The 20,261-nt window shown below is 45.1% G+C and overlaps 1 protein-coding gene across 2 annotated transcripts; it reads left to right on the top strand.

Moving 5' to 3' along the window:
* The first annotated feature begins 468 nt into the window (after window positions 1–468).
* On the top strand, window positions 469–19,574 carry LOC128947135 (cystathionine beta-synthase-like protein). 2 transcript variants are annotated; one of them, XM_054291289.1, is made up of 16 exons: window positions 469–595; window positions 1,499–1,710; window positions 2,537–2,643; window positions 3,716–3,850; window positions 6,342–6,421; window positions 6,872–7,006; window positions 7,508–7,577; window positions 9,694–9,785; window positions 10,609–10,734; window positions 11,868–11,952; window positions 12,120–12,225; window positions 12,986–13,060; window positions 13,767–13,901; window positions 15,116–15,224; window positions 17,684–17,768; window positions 19,046–19,574. In XM_054291289.1, exons 1-16 carry the CDS (start codon window positions 554–556, stop codon window positions 19,153–19,155), a joined length of 1,704 nt encoding a protein of 567 aa, XP_054147264.1. In that variant the 5' UTR covers window positions 469–553; the 3' UTR covers window positions 19,156–19,574. The 2 variants fall into 2 exon arrangements, with proteins under 2 accessions (XP_054147264.1, XP_054147265.1); XM_054291290.1 differs by lacking the exons at window positions 17,684–17,768; window positions 19,046–19,574 and having other exon boundaries at window positions 13,767–13,878; window positions 15,116–15,218.
* The last annotated feature ends 687 nt before the right edge of the window (window positions 19,575–20,261 follow it).

Here is a 20,261-nt window from a genome sequence, read left to right as displayed (position 1 = left end):
AACTTGTGAGATTTTGCTCTCCTTGAGGGTGGAGAGGCCTCTGTTCCTGGGTAAATCCCTTTCCAAAGTTGTGTACAGGGTCTTTTGGGGACAGCACCATGAAGGACTGTACTGAACAAACTGTATTTCCTGTGAACTGAAGTATTTCCTATTACTTTTTGTGGCTTTCAAGCTCCTGGAGTTGCAGAAGGTCTGATAAAGATGTTTTGTGCTTACTGTGGAGGACAGGGCAGAGGGAAGATTAATAATGCAGGAGGGACAGGGCCAGGGCACCCCCATCAATCCTGCACAATTTCTCTGCTGCCTGGTTTATTTTTAATCCTGTTTATAGAAGTCATCTTCACTTTATTTTGCAGCTTCCTTTTTTTCCCCCTATGAAAAAGATGTGTGTGTTTTGCCCCTGTGAGAGAGTTTCCTGATAGTTTGTTTTTTATTTTTTTTCTTCTAACTTATATGGTCTACAGCTTTGAAGAGGATTCCAGTCTTGTGACCCACAGCAGTCCTTCTCCTGAAGAAAATCCAGTTTTCTGTGCCGCCACCCCCACCAAAAACCATGGAGAAGTTTGTGTCAGAAAAGCCTGTTCCTGTCTCTAAGGTACTCACAGCTCTTTGGGGAATACTTGTTTCTTAATCAGGCTAAGCAATATTTCTTATCAAGACAATTAATTTATTTACCTCTATATGTGTGTGTGTAAAAAATATTGCCTCGATTATCTGCTTTGTTCCTTACTTGTTATATCTAAAGGCTGGCTTTCCAAAATGTTGTTTCAGAATCATAAAATGTGTTGAAATAACTGAAGCAGAGCCCAAGAGAGCTCTGGAAAGTTCTGGATTTCCCCACCCCATTCAAGGGATTAATAAATAAAAAAAAAACATAAAATAAACTGAAGGGATTAATGCTGAGAGTACTGGAGTGAAAGTGCAGGCTGAACAAGGGGAGAAGTTTCCATTTTTATATTTTTTTCCATTTTTCTCTTTGGCTGGAGAATTTTCCAGGGAAGGGCCAAGCCCAGGAGGTTTCAGGGCCAGGTTGGACGGGGCTCTGAGCTGGCGGAAGGAGTTGCTTGAAACCTTTCTGTGAGAGTTCTCTGTGACCACTCAGCCATGCAGAGCCCTCTGGCACAGATTTCTAATGAGTCACCAGGCAGTCTCCCTGTGTTCCAGTCTGCTTGGAGTGGGGAGGTTTTATTTTTTATTTCAGAGAGCTTTTGGTGTGGGAGGGGAGTCTCCCATGAGAACAGCCCTGGGTTTTCTGTGTCTGTGCAGGCTGGTTACAGTGAGCCATGTGTGTTTAAATTATCTTTGTGCAGAGCACTGTGGTGAGCCTTTGCTCCCAGACTTGCAGTGCAGGTTCTGGTGTTGGTGATAAGAATTTGGCAAATCAAGGTGATGCTGGAACACTTCCCATCCTCACAGCACCATGGAAACAACCACTCCTTTTTTTTTTTTTTTTCTTCTTTTTTCTTCCCCTTTTTTTCTTCCTTCTCCCTCCCCCAAGAATGGAATCCCTACTCTTCCTTCCCAGAAGAAGCCAGATACCAGCTCATGCCCTCATGCACCTGCCAAGTGTTTTCTCTCTGGTGGGGTGGACACTGAGAACTGCAAGGGCAGTGAGAAGGAGAGGCAGTGGATCCGCCCTGACACACCCAGCAAATGCACCTGGAAGCTCGGGAAGCCCCTCTCTGCCTCCCCCCATCATCATGCCACCCTGTGAGTGTTGCCTCATTTGCTGATTTTCAGCACAAACCCAGCTCTGATTAATCCATGTTTTCGATCAAGGACTTGATGTTTTGAGTTTGTGTCCCGTGGATATTCCTTTGAGCTAAAATAGCTAAAATAACCAGCCTGATAAAGGATGTGGGGGTACCAGTTGTGGGTTTCTCTGGGTCTGGATTGAAGGCACTTGAGACAGTAATTCATGTTCACACTCAGGTGTTTATTATTTCTTATCAGTAAAACAGTCTCACTACTGTGAGTTCTGCAGCTTTTCATTAGAAGGCACAAAATGGCCAACAATCTCTTGGTACAAGGGCTTTTAGGACTAAACTATCCAAGGAAGAACTGACACCTGGATTATTTTCCCTTTTAACCCAATAAGTGATCCCAAAGAGCTGCAATGGGGACTTTTCTGCCCAATTACAAAATGCCACCCAAACCCATGGAGAAGAAGGAAGAAGCAGCATGAAGAGGAAACCCAAGACGACACCCTGTGCCCTCCATCTTGCTTCCGTCCACAACATACTAAAAACCCCAAACCCTCAATTTCTCACCAAGTGATACACCTACACTGCTCTCTATAATCTATTTCACATTTTTGTGGATTCTAGGAAAACTAGAATTCTAGTCCAGGAAACTTTCTCCATGGATGAGGATCAGAGTCAGTGCTGCCCTGGGGGTCAGGGCACCCCAGAGCAGACAGAGAAATATTCCCTGTGCCCTGGGTTTCCACAAAAGGAGAAATAAAAAGCAATAAATGCTGTGTGGTTGTTGTGTGACCCTCCTGTGACTACATTGACTTTGTTTGTGTTTGTGCCAGGCCAGAGCCTCCGAAGATCCTGCCCAGCATCCTGAATAAAGTTGGCAACACACCTTTGGTGCGGATCAACAAGATTGGGAAGCACTTTGGGCTCAAGTGTGAACTCTGTGAGTTGCTGCAGGCAGAGAATAAATTACAAACACTGGTTCAGAAACTTGGGAAGCTTGGGTTAGTAGTGTCATATAACCTGGCCACAGGAGTGCGGGTGATTGGCAGGAAATGGTGAGGAAAAATTCCTGGCTTTCCCTGGCAGATTTTCTGTTTTTTAGGATTTTGTAGTCCAAAACATCTTTCAGTGTGTACCTCATGAGAACAATTCCTGCAGCTTTTCCATTTCTGTAGAAAACACAAAAATGTTTTTCATAGAAAATAATTTTTTTAATTTAAAGCAGTTGTGTGAAGTTTTTGACTGCTTCACCTATTCATCAGTGTGTGCAAAATGCAGCTCTGCAGGTGTCACTAAAGATCACTGGAAATGATTAAAGGGGTGAAATGGTCAGTGGATTTTTTTTTGTTTGGTTGGGTTTTTAACCCAGCCAATACTGTATATTAATAATACTGTGAGGAAAAATTCCTGGTTTTCCCTGGCAGATTTTCTGGTTTTTAGGATTTTGTAATCCAAAACATCTTTCAGTGTCTACCTCATGAGAACAATTCCTGCAGCTTTTCTATTTCTGTAGAAAACACAAAATGTTCTTTGTAGAAAATAATTTTTAAAATTTAAAGCAGTTGTGTGAAGTTTCTGACTGCTTCTCCTATTCAGAGTATTCATCAGTGTGTGCAAAATGCAGCTGTGCAGTTATCACTAAAGATCGCTGGAAATGATTAAAGGAGTGCAATGGTCAGTGGATTTTTTTTTTGTTTGGAGTTTTTTAACCCAGCCAATACTGTATATTAATACTGTAGATATTAGGAGGCTCTGATCAGAGTGCTGAAAGTTGCTGAAGGGATTAATGCTGGGAGTTCTGGAGTGATGGGAGAGAAACTTCAGTTTGATCAGAACATTTTTGGCTGGAGAACTTACCAGGAAAGGGGAAAGGGGCAAGAGCAGGGTTTGAGGCCAGGTTGGATGGGGCTTGGAGCAGCCTGTTCTGGTGGAAGGTGTGTGTGCCCAGGGCAGGGTGAGGAGCTGGCTGAGCTCTGGAATGCCCTGCAGCCCTGCTGGTTGTGTGTTTGCAGTGGCCAAGTGTGAGTACTTCAACGCCGGGGGCAGCGTGAAGGACCGCATCAGCCTCAGGATGGTGGAGGATGCTGAGAGAGCTGGGATCCTGAAACCTGGGGACACCATCATTGAGCCAACCTCTGGGAACACGGGTAGGGCATGGAGAGGCTGGGGAAAGTGTGGGGGAAAGGCTGTGGTGGTTTTCCGGGAAGAGGCAGGTTTGACATCACAGCCTGTGCAGGGAGGGAAGGGAATTTCTTTCTGCCTGCCTGGTGCAGGGAGCTGTGCCTCTTCACCTCACACCAGGAACAATTCTGAACTGTCCTCTGCTGACCAGAGCAGGTGGGAAGGAGTTCTGCTGAACTGCAGAGCCTCTTTGATTTAAAGAAAGGAAGTGCTAGGCCAGACTCATAAGAGTTCTCAGGAATTCAATTCTGACTGAAATTATTGTGGAATAAAGCACCCATAGGGCTGGTGTTGATGCCTTGTGAAGGCTGCCCTAGAACAGAGACCAGACAGAGCTAAAGAATGAAGCAGGGATTTATGAAAAGGCCTCCATGGATGCATCTTGGGCAGCACAAGAGCCCAGCCAGGGCTGCACCCAAGATGAACCAAAATGGCCCCAAAATGCACGGCTGGGCACGGGGTCTCTCCCTTGGATCAGTTCTGCTCCATTTGCACCTTGCAGTTCATTGTCCCATTCCAGCTTTAGCCCAGGCAGTCCCACCCTGCTTGTTTTTCTCTCTCCAGCCCACGGTGTTTGTGCTCTTGGGCTGAGGTTTGGATCATTTGTCCTTGGTGCCCAGCTGGAGCAGGAATTGTTTTGTCTCCCTGCTCTGTGCACAAAGCTCACCATCACCTCATATGAGGCTCAGACCCACACACTAAAGCAGAACAGAATCTGAAACATATAAAAGCTAAAACCAGAGTGAATCTGGATCTTCCCCTTCTTTCAGTTCTTCCAGGAAACTGGGAAGTCACATCTGTTGGCTCAGGAGCTGCTCTGGGGCCATTCAGGGGATTCTGGGGCATTCAGGGGATTCTGGGGCCATTCAGGGGATTCTGGGCCATTCAGGGCAGCTGAAGCCTTGGTGAGTGTGGCTGTAGCTCCTGCCTGAACCATGGCCTGGATTGGAAAATATCTTTGTGTGTTGCATTCCTCCATTATCCAAGGTCTTGCCATGACATCCCTCTCTCTGGGTCAGTAGCTAATAAATGATTCTACTTGCCACAGAATCCAGAAAGGCAGAACTGAAGGAGATACAGGGCAATTACTTCAGAAAGCTGATTTTTTTTTTTTTTTGTCACATAAGAGCAAAGAGCAGGGCACACAGTAACCTGAGAGAATTGGTTTTTGCTGTCTACTGCTCAGAGTTACTGGGTGTGTTGAATGTGAGAGCTAATGTGTTATATTTTTATCCTCTCTGCATCCCAGTTCTCCCTCAGCCAAAGTCCTGTTTTGATGTTTTGCTGCATTTCCAGGTCAGTAGCAGAAAGTATTAGAGTTCAGGTCTCAAAATTCTTTCTTCATCACAGACCATTAGGAAGATCTGGATGACTTCTCTTCAGCCTTTGGCTTTAATGAAGTTGCTTCTGCCTTATTTATTTGTGTATTTGGGCATCCATATTTATCTATAATATACTGAGAAAACTTTCCCTTCCCAAACACCACTTGAGGTGTTTGAGGTGTGGGTTATGCTTCTCTTACAGGAACAATTAAAGATGATTAAGGTGGGGATTTTTGCTCCCACACAAAACCAGAGGCAGCTTTGAACCAGCAGGTCTCTGTGTAGGGTGAGCTCCATGTGCTGGTGCCCAGAGGAGCAGGGGAGCTGCAGCCTGACCTTCACACCTCTGAGCCAGCCTGATCAGCTCAGCCTGTCCAGCAGGGAGGTGACCTGATAGCAGGTGTGAGCCTCTCTCCCACAGGCACAGCACAGAAAGGTGATCTGATAGCAGGTGTGATCTCTCAGCAGAGATGTGATCTGATAGCAGGTGTGAGCCTCTCTTCCACAGGGACAGCTCTGCTGAGCTCAGCCCTCAGGTGAGCAGGCAGGAGTCAGATATGGAGGTGGAGATGTTCAGAGTAGAAATGAGATGTCTGTCTCCAGCAGCCAAGGTGCTTTACTGTGGGACCAAGCTGACACAATGTATTAGAACCTCAATCACCATCTAAAGTATGGTGATTGAGGTTCTAATACACTGTGTGTTATACACAGTATTTTTAGACAGGGCTTAGTTTCAGCACTTTGCAAATAGGGATTTATGCAGCAGTGAGTCAATAGAGGCTCTGCAGACCTTTTGGCAGAATCAAAGTGATTCTTCTCATCTCCTCCGGCTTAAAGCACATTCCTTTCCCAAATTACATCTGGAAAAATGAAGTGGGTGAGACAGGAGGAAGGTGATGTGCATGTTGCAAAGCCAGCAGTTTGCACAAGCCAAGTTCCCCCACCCTTGGCTAAACTTTCTCTGGGCTGTGAACCTCAAACAAGGATCGGCACCTGTAAACCCCACAGGCAGAGACATCCCCTTTGCCACCCCTCTGGTGGAAATGATGGAAGGCAGGGCGTGCCAGAGCTGTCCCTGTGTGTTCTGTGCCCTGCTGCTGCTCACTGAGTGCTCTGTGTGCCTTTGCTGTTGCAGGGATCGGGCTGGCCCTGGCGGCGGCAGTGAAGGGTTACCGCTGCATCATCGTCATGCCAGAGAAAATGAGCATGGAGAAGGTCAGAGCTGCCTCTGCTTGCAAGAATTTAAACATAAACATGTCTGCACTCACAGAGCTCCTGCTGCAGATCAGTGCTGGGGCTTCAGCAATGAAGGTGCAGGATCTGCTGAGCTGCTGTTCCCAGTGCCCGGAGAAATCCAGGCTGGCTGGCCATGGATAGAAAACGAAATCCAGGCTGGCTGGCCATGGATAGAAAATGTCTTTAGGACCCATCCCCACACCACTGCCACTTTGAAAACTCCCACAATTGTTTTAAATGCAGACAGCCTGAGGTTTGCCTGGCACATTGAAGTGGTTACCTGTGCCCCAGGTGAGCTGTCCCTCACTCAGCAGAGGGTGGAAGACAGTGCTGGAGCTTTGAATATCCTGCAGATATTCTGACCTTGGGAAGGTGAAGGGGCCTGTTGAGGGTGTTTTGGGGTTTTGTGACCACCTTTATTTGCTGCAGGTGGATGTCCTGAGAGCTCTGGGTGCTGAGATTGTGAGGACCCCAACTACAGCCAGATTTGATTCTCCTGAATCTCACGTGGGAGTGGCCTGGAGGCTGAAGAATGAAATCCCCAACGCACACATCCTGGACCAGGTGAGAGCCAGGGTGTCAGAGGTGCAGGTGTAGCATGGAGGAGGCTCTGGGGTGTTCTGGGTTGTCTGTTCAACACTCTCCATGTGTCTCTGAAGGAGAAGATGTCCCAAATCTGGAGGTGGAGCTGAGCAGTCAGCACGTTGTAGGAAAGGAAGTTTTTGCAGTCACTAGAGAGCAGCAATGAGCTGGTGTTTGCCACAGCCACAGCACTTAGAGTGTCTGTTTCCAGTGAGCTGGCAATCCTGTGAGGAAGAATGGACACAGGGGTCACATTGCTAGGAGTGCTGTCCCACAGACAGGACTGATTTTGGCATGGGAGGTGCTGGCACCTTAGGACTGCGCTTAAATTAGGTCACTTAGGAAGCCTAGTTCCAGATAATACACAATGAAACCTTCTGCAGAGAGCATGGTTAGGTGTTGTGGGGTTTGGGGATTGTTTGAAATGTTTTTGAACGTGCTCAAAATGTGATTTTTGTACTTTTGATCTGCCTTTGAATTCAGTACCGCAATGCCAGCAACCCCCTGACCCACTACGACACCACAGCTGAGGAGATCCTGCAGCAGTGTGATGGTAGGTCTGCTCTACTGCTAACCCTCCCAAGAGCCCCTGGCAGTGCCCTGCTCTTATGTGCCTGGAGAATGAGCCCTCAGATGAGAAAAACATGGATTTTGATAGAGCAAACCCCATACATATGCTGTGTGTCATTAGAGAGTTACCTTTTTTCAGTGGTTGTGGTGTTTTCTGGGACCCCTGAGGAAGGAAGGAAGGAATGATGAATCTGACTCCATGTTCTTGAAGGCTAATTTATTACTTTATGATCTATATTATATCATAATAATTATATTATATTAATTATATTAAATAATATTATATTAATTATAGAATATTATATTATAGAATATTATAGAATGTATTATAATATATTCTTTAATATATTATATATTAATATATGTATGTATATATATATGTATATAATATATATACATGTATATTATATTAAAGAATACTAAACTATACTAAACTATACTAAAGAATACAGAAAGGTTACAGACAGAAGGCTAAAAAGATAATAATGAAAACCTGTGACTCTCTTTCCAGAGCCCTGACACAGCTTGGCCCCAACTGGCCATTAAGTCAAAACAATTCACAGCAGAATCCAATGAAACAATGTCTAGACACATTCCAAAGCAGCAAAACACAGGAGAAGCAATCAGATAATTATTGTTTTCATTTTTCTGAGAGGCTTCTCAGCTTCCCAGGAGAAAAATCCTGGGCAAAGGGATTTTTCAGAAAATATGACAGTGATAAGTGGTCATAGTAATGATTTTTTTTCCCATTAAAGAAGAATTCTTTATATTTTAGACTTTTCTGCCTATGAGCAGGTGGAGAAAGCAGTGGTGTTTAAGTTACCTTAAACCACCCTCCCCCCATAGGTAGACTGGTATGGAATAGGGTCAGTCTTTGATCAAAAATACAGAAATAGGTGTTTTAGCATTCCCAGAGCAAATACTCCAATACACTGGAAGCAGGTTCACTTAGGAGTGCAGCTGTGTGCTCCTTAGTGTGCTCCTCATGAGCACAGGCTGCTCTGTGCCACAGCTGTCCCCAGCAGCACCCTCAGGCTCTCAGGGCTCTCTCCAGCCCCAGAGGGGGCTGAGCTGAGGCAGCAGAGCTTCAGCTGGGCTCGTTCTCAGCTCAGGAGCTGCTTTGGGAGCTGTTGGAGACATTCCCTGTGATGCTGCAGCACGTGGGCATTTCCATAGGGCACAGAAGGGAGTCCTAGGAAGGCTCCAGACATGCCTTAATAGACAGTGCAGCTTCTGATTGGACCTTCTGATAAGAAAATCAGCAATTAAATTCATTCACATAAAGGTGAGGACCATGTGGAAGGTTCTCCTCTGGCTGTTTATAGGATTTGCCTTGTCCTTCTGTGACAAACTTGGAGTTAAACTGATGACACTTTTACAAGCTGCCATCCCACAAACTGAGGGTCCAGATGAGTTCCACATTTAGGCTTCTTGTTTCTCTTTACTTCCCCTTACAGCCCAGACACTGTTCAGTTACCCCTGCTTGGTGGGGTGTTATTCTTTTGGCTGCTAAGCAATTGATTTTGTGTGTGGTGACCTTTTAAAAACCCTTTTTCTTTTTAAATTAACAAAGCTGTCATGTGGGTGCACCAGAGAAGCTGTAGGTGGTGACACAGGGATGAACTATCATATCTACACTCCCTCTGAGTGCTAGTGACCAAAACAGCCTTTCTCACATGAAAATGAGGGAGTTGTTGTGTTAACACTTCTCTCCAGAGCTGCCTGTCCCACGCTCTTGGCACTCACCCAGTTAATTAACAAACATAATGGGCTGCTCAGTTTGACTCAGAGAATGAGTTATGTGTATCAGCAGATACAGGAACAGGAAAACTGCAGCTGTCAGCTCTGTGGGCCACATCCACCTGTGTCCAAAGGGCCACAGATTGGTGCCTTGCCAGGCCTCTGGGTGGGCATTTCAAAACCCTTGCTGGAGAAAATGATGATTGAGCAATGCAGTTTCAAGGCAAAGAGTCCTATCCTGCCCTTTTCGGCCACTTTGTGCATTTTTTGTTGAGGAAAGTCCATCCTTAGGTGGGTGTGAGCTTTCAATTCATCCTTCTGCTGGAGATTTCACACTTCTCTCCCACACCCTTAAACAGGAAAGGTGGACATGGTGGTGGCCACGGCTGGCACAGGAGGGACCATCACTGGCATCTCCAGGAAGCTGAAGGAGAAGTGTCCAGGCTGCAAAGTAAGTGAGAACCCCACTGCTTTTACCTTTAGTGTCTCCTCAAACTGCTCCCCTTGGCACATCCCACTCCTTGTAGGGCTCTCTGTGGGAAGCTCTTGGGTGTTCTCAGTTAAAAGGTTGTTCTGGCTGCAGAGAGGGTTTCAGAGTGTCTGAAATCATCATGCTCTGGTTCCATTGGTGACCAGAGCTCAGGTTTGGCTCAGCAGATGAACACTGACACTCAGATCACTCATGGGGTGCCTGGGAAACTTCCTTCTGCCTGTGAAACTTCCTTCTCTGGAAGTTTCTTCTTCTTCTGCTGTGCTCTGCAACCTTGGGTTTCCTCCCTGGCTGTGCCTTCCCTGGAGCTGTGGAGCTGCTGAGGTTTTGCCCAGTGGAATTCTCTCTGCACACACCAGCCTGTGTGTTTTCCTGTGTGATGTGTGGGATTTCCTCACAGAATTTGAGATCCCTCTTCAATCTCCAATTTTCCTATGCAGGCAGGGAGTGGTAAAGAAAATAAAACTGATCTGCTTGCACTAGGCACAAAATGAGTTGTCTGTGATGATGCCTGGCATGTGGATGAGGACAACCTTGTCTCAGGGAAAGCCTGGCTTCTGTTTTCTGTTTAAACCAAGCAAAACCCATGTGTGGAACAAGTGGTGCCAGCAGCCTGAGGAGGTGGGATGGGTTTCCAAGGGGGCCAGGAGCAGCAAAACCTTTGAATATTGCCAGGAGGAAATGAAGAGCAGAGCAGGTTGGCTGTGTGCCACCAGCAGCTGTGACAAGGCCAGTGTTCTCCAAAGCTATGTGTCTTGGTGGCCTGAGTGGAAATCTTCTCCAGATTATAGGTGTGGATCCTGAAGGCTCCATCCTTGCTGAACCAGAAGAACTGAACAAGACTGACAAGACAATGTATGAAGTGGAAGGAATTGGCTATGATTTTGTCCCCACAGTGTTGGATAGATCTGTAAGTCACATTGCTGGGTTTACTGCCCTTTGCCCTCTGCTGGGATGCAGGATTGAGGTTAAAGGCAGAGGAAAACTTGGGGGAGGATTTCTTTGAGCTGAAAAGTCAGGGCTAGCAGGCAGAACTATTCCTGTTCTTTCCATCAGCATAAACAGCCCTTGAAAGGCTTCTGGCCACATTAGTTTTACAATTCTAGGTCAAAATGCTGTGAGTAGATAACATTTTCCTATAACACACACTTACTTTTATGCTTAAAAAAATCCAAAACATACTCAAAAAACCAGTCATGAAACACACACAATAAAAATAAAACTGTTGAGTTTGTGAGGGTCCCCAGTACAAGGTGAGAGATGAGGAATTGAAAATCTTGACTCCATGTTTTCAGAAGGCAGATTTATTATTTTATGGTATTATATTACATTAAAGAATGCTATACTAAAACTATACTACAGAAAGAGAAGGATACAGACAGAAGGTTTAACAAGAATGATAATAAAAACTTGTGACTGACTCCTCAGAGTTTGACACAACTGATGGTGATTGCTCATGAAGTAAAAACAATTGACATGAAACCAATCAAACAGTCACCTGTTGGTAAATAATGTTCAAACTACATTCCAAAGCAGCAAACACAGGAGAAGCAATCAGATAATTTTTATTATTTACATTTTTCTCTGAGGCTTCTCATCTTCCCAGGAGAAGAAATCCCGGTGAAGGGGTTTTTCAGAAAATATGACAGTGACACAAAGCAGACACACATCAAAGAACACCAATCACAAAAAACCCACAAAGCAACAAAACCAAACCTTCCAGCAGAGCATTCCAGCCCCTGCTGGACAAAGGGGTTAGGACTGTCCTGGGCAGAGCCTGTGTCCCTGGGATGCCTTCCAGGAGGGGAGGAAGCTGATGCTGTCTGAGGCTGCTCTCACAGAAGGGTTCCAGTAAGGAGTCTTTTGTGCTGATGTGTTCATCTTACCTTGGCAAAAATCCCCACCTGGCATTTGGAAGAGGATGGAAACCCGGGGCTTAGCTGTTCCCTCAAAGAGCCAGGGCTGAATCCACACTGCTTCTGCAGTTCCCCTGTCCCTCCCCAGTTAAACAGAGCCTTGTTTCTGTCTCCTGCCCCTGCCCAGACAGTGGACCAGTGGTACAAGAGCAATGATGAGGAGTCCTTTGCCCTGGCCCGGATGATGATCCGCGAGGAGGGGCTGCTGTGTGGTAAGAGCAGGCAGGAGCCCCCTGCCCTCCTCTGATGCACATCAGAGACCTCCTTCCACTCCACATCTTGTCCTCCTCGCTCTGGGCTCCTCTGATCTGTGTGCTCCTCCCCTCTGATGGCTCCCATGCGAGGTTTGATGGTTTTGCCCCTGCTGTGTGTTCTGCAGGGGGCAGCTCGGGCAGTGCCATGTCTGTGGCTGTGAAGGCAGCCAAGGAGCTGAAGGAGGGCCAGCGCTGTGTTGTTATCTGCCCTGACTCCATCAGGAACTACATGTAAGGACCTGCTGCTCTTCTTCTCTGGGGGAGGGGTGAGGGAGTCCCTCAGACCTTGGAACACCCGGTTATCCCAGCAAGGAATGTCTTTGGGGCACAAGTTCTGAGCTGTCTAAAAGGGGTCTGGCACATGGAGCAGGGAGGGCCTTTTTACCTTTAAATCTGATTTCAGTAGATAATCATCACTGGTTAGCATTTCTCACAGCGAAGGCCTTGCTTTCACTGTGTTATTTTTGGGGATCACTGGTTATCCCAATCCTGGAAGGGTTCCTGTGCCCTTGAGCTGGGTTCCTGCCCTGAGCAGGATCCAGCAGTCCTGCAGCAGCAGCAGCCCCACTCAGGGTGAGTTTGCACGTGGAAATGTCAGGGCTTTAAGCTGTGTTGAGAAATTTTTCTCCAATCACATTGAAACATACCCCAAAACATGGCATTTTTAGCTGAGTTTCCTCACCCATGTTACAACCAGCTCAATATTAGACAGACAGAAGTTGCAGACAAGACACATCCCCATTCCAGGCTGTGTCTCTGTGATATTGCAAGGGGCTGATGCAGTTGGAGCTTTGTTTCCCGTGGGATTCCTTTTTTTCCCCATGAGTATTTCTTCTCCGTGTCCCTGCCACCCAAGCTTGGATGGCCAATGATGTCCAATTTCCAATTCCACTTTATCTGTTGGTGGCAGTGAGCTGTGAACAGCTGTCTCTGTTTGCTGTCAGATGTTCAAGCCCTGCTAATGAGCTTTTCACCTCCTGGTGCTCTGCAGGTCCAAGTTCCTGAGTGACAAATGGATGATTCAGAAAGGGTTCATGAAAGAAGAAGACCTTGGCAACAAACCCTGGTAAGCCAATCACATCCATCTGGATTTCCATCAGTCTATTCAATAGAGTTCATGGCAGCTGCTAATTTAAAGCTCATTTCAATTTACACTTCTCCTTTGATTTAGCTGATCTTCCATGCTATTGTCTTGTGCAGCTATTAATCAAATTTGCTTTAATTAGTTGACATCCTTCCTTGAGTTGTTTGGCAGCAGCAGAAAATTTGGTATTAATGATAGGGGTTTTTTTAATGAAAAGTGTTATATATGGAATTAAAAAAAAAGGAAATATGCAAAGAATCCTTCCAAAATCAGAGTTCTTGAGTGCAAAGCACTGCAGGTCTACATAGCTAGAAGGGAATCTTCCCTAAATTGTTGCCTATAATGACTGTAAATGCAGATAGGTCTTTGAGTAGGAGTGCAAAATTTTCTGTGTGAGAGATAATTAATGAAATTGGGGAGATCAGTGCTCTCCACTGACTATCTGTAATCATAGAAAGCAGATGAAATGAGGAAAAGGGTTTGATTTTCAAGCCATCTCACACTTCAGAGACTTTCTGATGCTGGGAATAACACCTGAGGGCCCTGAAGCTTTATTGACTCTGGCTGAATCCTGACTCTCCCTGCAGCCTTTTGTCTTTCCTGTGCTGCTGGAGGCCACTGTGCACCAAGGGCTGGATCTGTGTTCTCCATAAAACTTGCATGGGATTGTTTTTCCCTCCATCCCCAGGTGGTGGAACATCAGCATTCAGGAGCTGAGCCTCTCTGCCCCCCTGACTGTGCTTCCAACTGTTACCTGTGCCAAGACTGTGGAAATCCTCCGGGAGAAGGGATTCGACCAGGTACCAGTTGTTGATGAATCTGGGTATGTGCACATCTATCACTCTTCATCCATTTCTACCACTCCCCTCAGCAGGTCCTCAGGGATGTCTTTTAAACGCTTGCTGGAAATAAAATGTCTTCTCACCCATCCTTTTTCATTTATTAACACAGTTCAGAAATGTTGCCTTGAACACGCCAGTGCTGGACTTTGTGTTTTCATGCCAGGATTGTCCTGCCCTTCACAAGATTCTAATGATCATATCATATGTCATATCATATCATATCATATCATATATCATATCATATCTTACATTACATTATATTATATTATATTATATTACATTACATTACATTACATTACATTACATTACATTACATTACATTATATTATATTATATTATATTATATTATGCTGTACTAAAACTATACTAAAGAAAGAGAAGGATACAGACAGAAGGTTTAACAAGAATGAGTAATAAAAACTCGTGACTGACTCCTCAGAGTGGTTGGTCATGGTGATTGGTCATTAAGTAAAAACAATTCACAGGAATTGTTTTTACTTGCTCATTGTGTCTCTGCAGGATAATTTAATTTCTTTTAATAGTACCAATTTAACTTAAAGAAAGCAAAAATTCCTGTTTAAAACAACCAACCCCAAATGTGTCCATGTCTATCAGAGCTTTCTTCAGCACACTGTGTTACAGTGCAGGGCTGCAGTGACCCCCATAAACCAGGGTTTTCCAGCAAGCTGGAATGTTCCTTATCATCCTCAGCCCTCCTGCAAACAGGCTGAGTATTGAGGAGTTGCTCAATTGTGCTGACCTGAAGGATGAATTCTTGTAGATCCTCACAGGGAGAAGGGAAATGACCCCAACTGGGGTGAGCTTGTCTCTGGCTGTCACACCTTTCAAAAGCACAGATGGGAGTGTGAAAAAATGAAGTGGTTTGTGCTTTCCAAAAGCTCTCTGAGATTGCAGACAGCTCTCTCCAGCTGCAAGGAGCAGAGATGAAAAGGTCCTGGTGCTCAGAAGGACCTGCAGCACCTGCTGCCTTGTGTGTGAGTCTCCAGCACCTCTGAGAGCTGCGCTCTGTCTCCTGCTGACACACACAATCCAAGTGTGCCATCAATAATGCTGCATTATTACCATGAAATAGCTGAACTGACTCCTCCAGGCTGGCTGGGAGTGGGTGCTTTTTTCTACAGGAGCACCTGAGGCTTTTGTGTTGTTTATCCCTGTCTTGTCTCTCCTTCCCCAGGGTGATCCTGGGCATGGTTACCCTGGGTAACATGCTTTCCTCACTGCTGGCTGGAAAAGTTAAGCCTTCTGATGAAGTCAGAAAAGTCATCTACAAGCAATTTCAACAGGTAGGCAGGCGTACTGTGCAGCTCCTGGTTGCAATACTAGAGTAGGTGTGCTGACACTGCACAGGCTGGGTGAGGTTCACCTGGGGCCAAGCCAGCACCTGTTACTGAGCACAGAATTTCCTTTTAAAACCATGGAATGCTTGACTTAGTTTCCACCAGGATTTAAGTTCCAGCACTGTCCCAAAGCGGACTGAGGGCTGTGTTCTGGAAGTGTGTTTAATGCTTCTCTTCAACCTGTGAGCCACTTGAGGCTGCTGGTTCTTTATGGACAAATGTGAATTTATTTTTTCCTCCCCAGACAGATAATCCAGCATCATGGGGACCTGTGGTGGGTAACACAACTGCCTGGCTCATGTTCTGCCTTCCTTGGACACCTCAGGAGTTTCTGGGGCTGGTGGTGTGGGGTGGTGTCTGCGGCTGCTCTGGTGCTGGCTGCATCAGCCAGTTCTCTGCACTTCTGAGGTTGTGGCTCTTGCCATGGACAGCTCAAATGCTTCTTTAGCAAAGAACAGCTTAACCACTTATTTTCCCTTTATTTCTGGTATTTTCTTGGTGGAGGCTGGAAAGGGAGTGACACAAGCTGTGGTACTGCTGACTGTTAACTAAAATGGTTATTTTCCACTTGAATTGATGGGTTAATGGGGAAACATGGTGGAGTGCACATAACCTCAGAAGTATTGTGGGTTTTGCTTCTCTTGCCACTTTAGTCAAGCTTATTTGGTTTATTTATGGGTGAAACTGGGAAAATGAATCTTCTGTGTCACCAAAATCACTTCTGGTATCCTACATGGCTGCATCAAATGAGAGGCTTAGCCTGCAAACCAGGGAAAAAGTACATTTTGGAAAGATGGGTTTTTTGGCTTTTTTAGGTTGCTCAGAGAGGTTGAGGATTTCCCATCCCTGTTCCAGACCAGGCTGGATGGGGCTCTGAGCACCTGAGATAGTGGAAGGTGTCCCTGCCCCTGGCAGAGGAGATGGATGATCCCAAAGGTCCCTTCCACCCCAAACCGTTCTGTGATTTTACAACATGGGCAGCCTGCTTTGGTAGGATCACCTCAATTAATTTATGATAATTCTTAGAATGGAAGCAGAATGGTTAGAGCTTTTTTGAAAGTCCCTGGTACAATTTCAAATCTGGGGATTTGAAACACCAGTCACAGGATAATTTTCCAACCCAAACAAGTGCTAGTGGAGGGAGGAGCCATCCTTGTGGAGTCAGATGTTAGTTCCAGTGGTTTGGCTTCCCAGTCATGTGTAGTATAGTACTCACTGCCTAGAGACCTAGTAAGCTTGAAAACAAAGCCTAAATGTGGAAAAACCTATGGGCAAAATGTTTAAGAAGATTGAACAAGCAGGTGAAAACTCTGTAGGGGTTCTGGTAAATTTCCACTGATCATTTTTATGCCTTCATGGTTGTCCCAGTGCTGCCAAGGGGCTGCTTGTCCTGGTTCTCTGTAGCCTGCCAAGTCCCTGAAGACAGATTTGGGACTGATGGGTGACTCCCTGTGGCAGATTTCCCACCTCCTTCCTTTCCTGGCCCCCAGGTTTAAATATTGGTTCCTATAGCAGGCCTCTTAAACACAGGCTGCTGGGAATCCCCTGACTCCCAGTATGGAGACAGAGCTCTTGCTCCAGTGCAGCCAAACTTTTCATGCTGTGGCATTCATTTAACACAGAGAGGCTTTTTTGAACCTGCAGTGCAAAACTCTTCTTTGCTGTGAGTTCCTTTAATAAAAGGATGTCAGATGGTGGGTGCTGGGGAGAGTCACCTGGAGCTGCTGCTTCATCTCTTAAGTCATGTTGGAACAGTTTTAGGCACTTTTTAAAATTATTGCAGCAGGAGATTGCTGAAGTGTTTTGGAAATATCTGCGTTTTTTCAGAGTTGACACAGGATGGTTTCTTGTTCAGTCTTAGCAAAGTTGAGCTTCACAAAGAAAATGAATTATTACATCTCAGTTCCTTGATTTGTACCCGAGTCCTGTGTTAGCTGAGCAATCTTTCACCCTTGGTTTTGGTTTTGGCTTGTTTGGGCTTTTCTGCCTTTGCAGATCATATTTACTTCCACAATGATTGGCAGCCTGATTCATTCACTTTTTCAATTTTTTAGGATAAAATCACCAAATATAAAGACTTTTATGGTCACTTCTTTTGTTGAGACACATGGAACACTTAACCTTCTTTGATTGCTAGCATTTTTCAGATCTTCATTCTATTCATTATGTTTACAGAACCAGAAGGAATAACTTCATGTAGTGCTTTGTGCTTTTTGGAAAACAGAAACAAAGAAAAGTGATCTTTAAAGTTGGCCTTGATTTATTGGTGTTCTCTAGTGCTTCAGGTGGGAGCAGAGCACAAATGTTGATGTGTTGGTTTTAGTTCTGTACAAAGTGTGTGGGGATTATTGACTGGTAAACATAGAAAACACTGTTTTATTCAAATTCTGTAACTCTTTCCTCAGATTAACCTGAAAGACAACTTGGGGAAACTCTCTCACATCCTGGAAATAGACCATTTTGCTCTGGTGGTTCATGAGCAAATTCAATGTGAGTACAAAGTGCTGCACCTTGAGAGAGCAAATCTTTGAGTGGCAACAAGGAGCAAGTGAGAGTGTGAATGTAGAAAGTGAGTTCTGATGTAGCAAAATGCTAATTTTGTATGTAAATTTGTGCTACTGAGCCTAATTTCCATCCCTGGAGGTGTTCAAGGCCAGGCTGGATGGAGCTTGGAGCAACCTGGGAGAGTGGAAGGTGCCCCTGCCTGTGGCAGGAGTGGAACAAGATGATTTTAAGGTCCCTTCCAACCCAAACCATGCTGGGATTAGTAAGACTAAATAAATCTTCAAATTTCAGGAATATCACTCTTATATGTGACTAATATTTTGTCCTGTTTAATCTTCCTAATAGCAGACAACTTTGCAAAGTTACAAACACTGAGAAATGAGACTCAAGCCAATACTAAGTTGTGTCAGATAAATTTAACTTTAGGTTTTCAATTGTAACTGGAAAAAGAAAAGCCATCAAATTTGGGGTTTTTCTTGATAATATCCATAAGGATGTGCTCTTGGCTCTGAGCTGACCATTTATAAACCTGGAGTCTCACTGGAAGCTTGCAGTGAAACAGAGATTGAGTGCAAAAAAGCCCAGGACAGTCCAGCTGACTGAAAAACACTGAGAATAGAAGTAGATTCAACATCTCAGTACAGGCAGACTTTAGGAACTGGAATTTAGACAATTGATAAAGGGCCAGAGGTCGTGTGGCCACTTGGTTCCCAAGTCAAGTCCCAAGATAATGAGAAAGTCACTTGAGCCTGTGCTCTCAATGCAGCAAAGATTAAATGGTTAGTACATTTTTTGGATATAAATGGGATATTGTAGGTTTTATACTGATTCTGTGGTTGACAGGGATGCAGGAAGAAGGCTGTGTCACATTTCCTCCTCAAAATGTGGTTTCACTGGGCCATGCAAGTGGCCCCTGGTTCCAATGGGGTAATGCCACTTGCAGCTGTTTCAAGTAATTAATGTTTGAGGAAAATACACTTGTGTCAAGAGCAATAAATCCACTGGATCCTTATCCTTCCTTCCATAAAGCTCCAGTGTCCCTTTTGCTGAGGAGCCTTTCTGAGCTGAAAATCCTTGTCACTGCTCTGTGACTCTTGGCCAAAGGTGCCTTTGGTGTTCCGCCTCTGTGCCAGGATCACCCAACACCTCCAGGATGATGGAGCTGGGATGGCTCAGGCCCCCATTTCACAAACACTAAAACCAAGCAGGAGGGGATGTGTTTGTGCCTCCTGGAGCCAGAATTCCCTTTTTTCTCCCTGCAGATCACACGGATGGCTCCTCCAGCAAGCGGCAGATGGTGTTTGGCATCGTGACAGCCATCGACCTCCTGAACTTCGTCACCGCACGCGAGAGGGAGAGGAAATCCAACTAAAGCCAGCAGCAGCCTGGAGCCTGCTCAGCATCCTGCAGCCTCAAACAAAGAATCAGGGTCATGTCTTAACTAGAATGGTTTTTTTCCTTTTATTTTTTCTCCTTTTTTTTTTTAATTCTGAAAATAAGTAGTTTGCCGTCCTGCTGTCAGCTCTCCAGCCAATATGTCTTGCTGTATTGCCCAGCTTCTGGGATCTTGTTTCTTAATCAGGCTAAGCAATATTTCTTATCAAGACAATTTATTTTTTTACCTCTATATATATATATGTGTATGTGTAAAAAATGTTGCCTAAATTAAGTGGTTTGTTCCTTACTCGTTGTGTCTAAAGGCTGGCTTTCCAAAATATTGTTTCAGAATCATAAAATGTGTTGAAATAAAGAGTTATTGAAGCAGAGGTCCAAGAGAGCTCTGGAAAGTTCTGGGTTTACCCCCCCCCCCCCCACCCACCCCATATTTAAGGGTGTTAAGTTAGATATTATTATTTGTTTTGAGACAAAACTGGGACTGGGGCATGGGCAGAGAGACAAAACTGGGACTGGGGCATGGGCAGAAGGAAGGAAGGTTTCCCTTTTGGTGGCATCACTGTAAAGCAAGAAAATCCTCAGGGCTGAAGCTGAGACTTCCTCCAAGCATCTGCTCTGAGGAAAATCTGGTTTGAGTAGAATCATGGCAGTGAAGTGGCAAAAATCAGCCAGTGACTCTGTTTTACACAGTGTATCAGCTTTCCCTGCCACAGGCCTGGTTTTTTTTCCTGTTGTTTTTTCCTGATAAGTAAGCACAAGTAAGGAAAGATTTAAAAGGTGAGATCAAGCATCTTGCTTGAAGATTTTTTAAAATCATGCTGTTTCATCTGTTACCTTCCTCTCCCTCCCCATTTATCTCAGAGTGCCTTTTCTGTGCCTGTTTCAGGAGAGCCAAAGATAATCTCTGAGGAGCTGTGAGCTCTTCCAAGTCTTTTTCAGGTGCTCCTACCCTGTAGTGCCTCATTCCAGGAGAAAAGCCCTGCATTGGCTACCCCCTCAGATTAGGGCTATTGCTGAAGGCAAGTGACCCATCCTTACCTTAAACTGTGCCTTGCCATTAAATTCATACACTTCTTTAAGATT

The sequence above is a fragment of the Melozone crissalis genome, unplaced genomic scaffold, assembly GCF_028551555.1.
Source record: "Melozone crissalis strain CALT ecotype California unplaced genomic scaffold, PUWL_Pcris_2 ptg000090l_1, whole genome shotgun sequence".
Taxonomy (NCBI): Eukaryota; Metazoa; Chordata; class Aves; order Passeriformes; family Passerellidae; genus Melozone; species Melozone crissalis.
Note: the sequence above shows the minus strand (reverse complement) of the source record. Positions and strands in the feature narration are given on the sequence as shown.

What these genes read in the sequence shown, in the direction of transcription:
- LOC128947135 (XM_054291289.1), top strand. Translation starts at nt 554, where the DNA reads ATGGAGAAGTTTGTGTCAGAAAAGCCTGTTCCTGTCTCTAAG. An exon ending in GATCCTGCAGCAGTGTGATG is followed by an intron (nt 7,578 to 9,693) that starts GTAGGTCTGCTC and finishes ACCCTTAAACAG; the next exon opens with GAAAGGTGGACATGGTGGTG. An exon ending in CCACAGTGTTGGATAGATCT is followed by an intron (nt 10,735 to 11,867) that starts GTAAGTCACATT and finishes GCCCCTGCCCAG; the next exon opens with ACAGTGGACCAGTGGTACAA.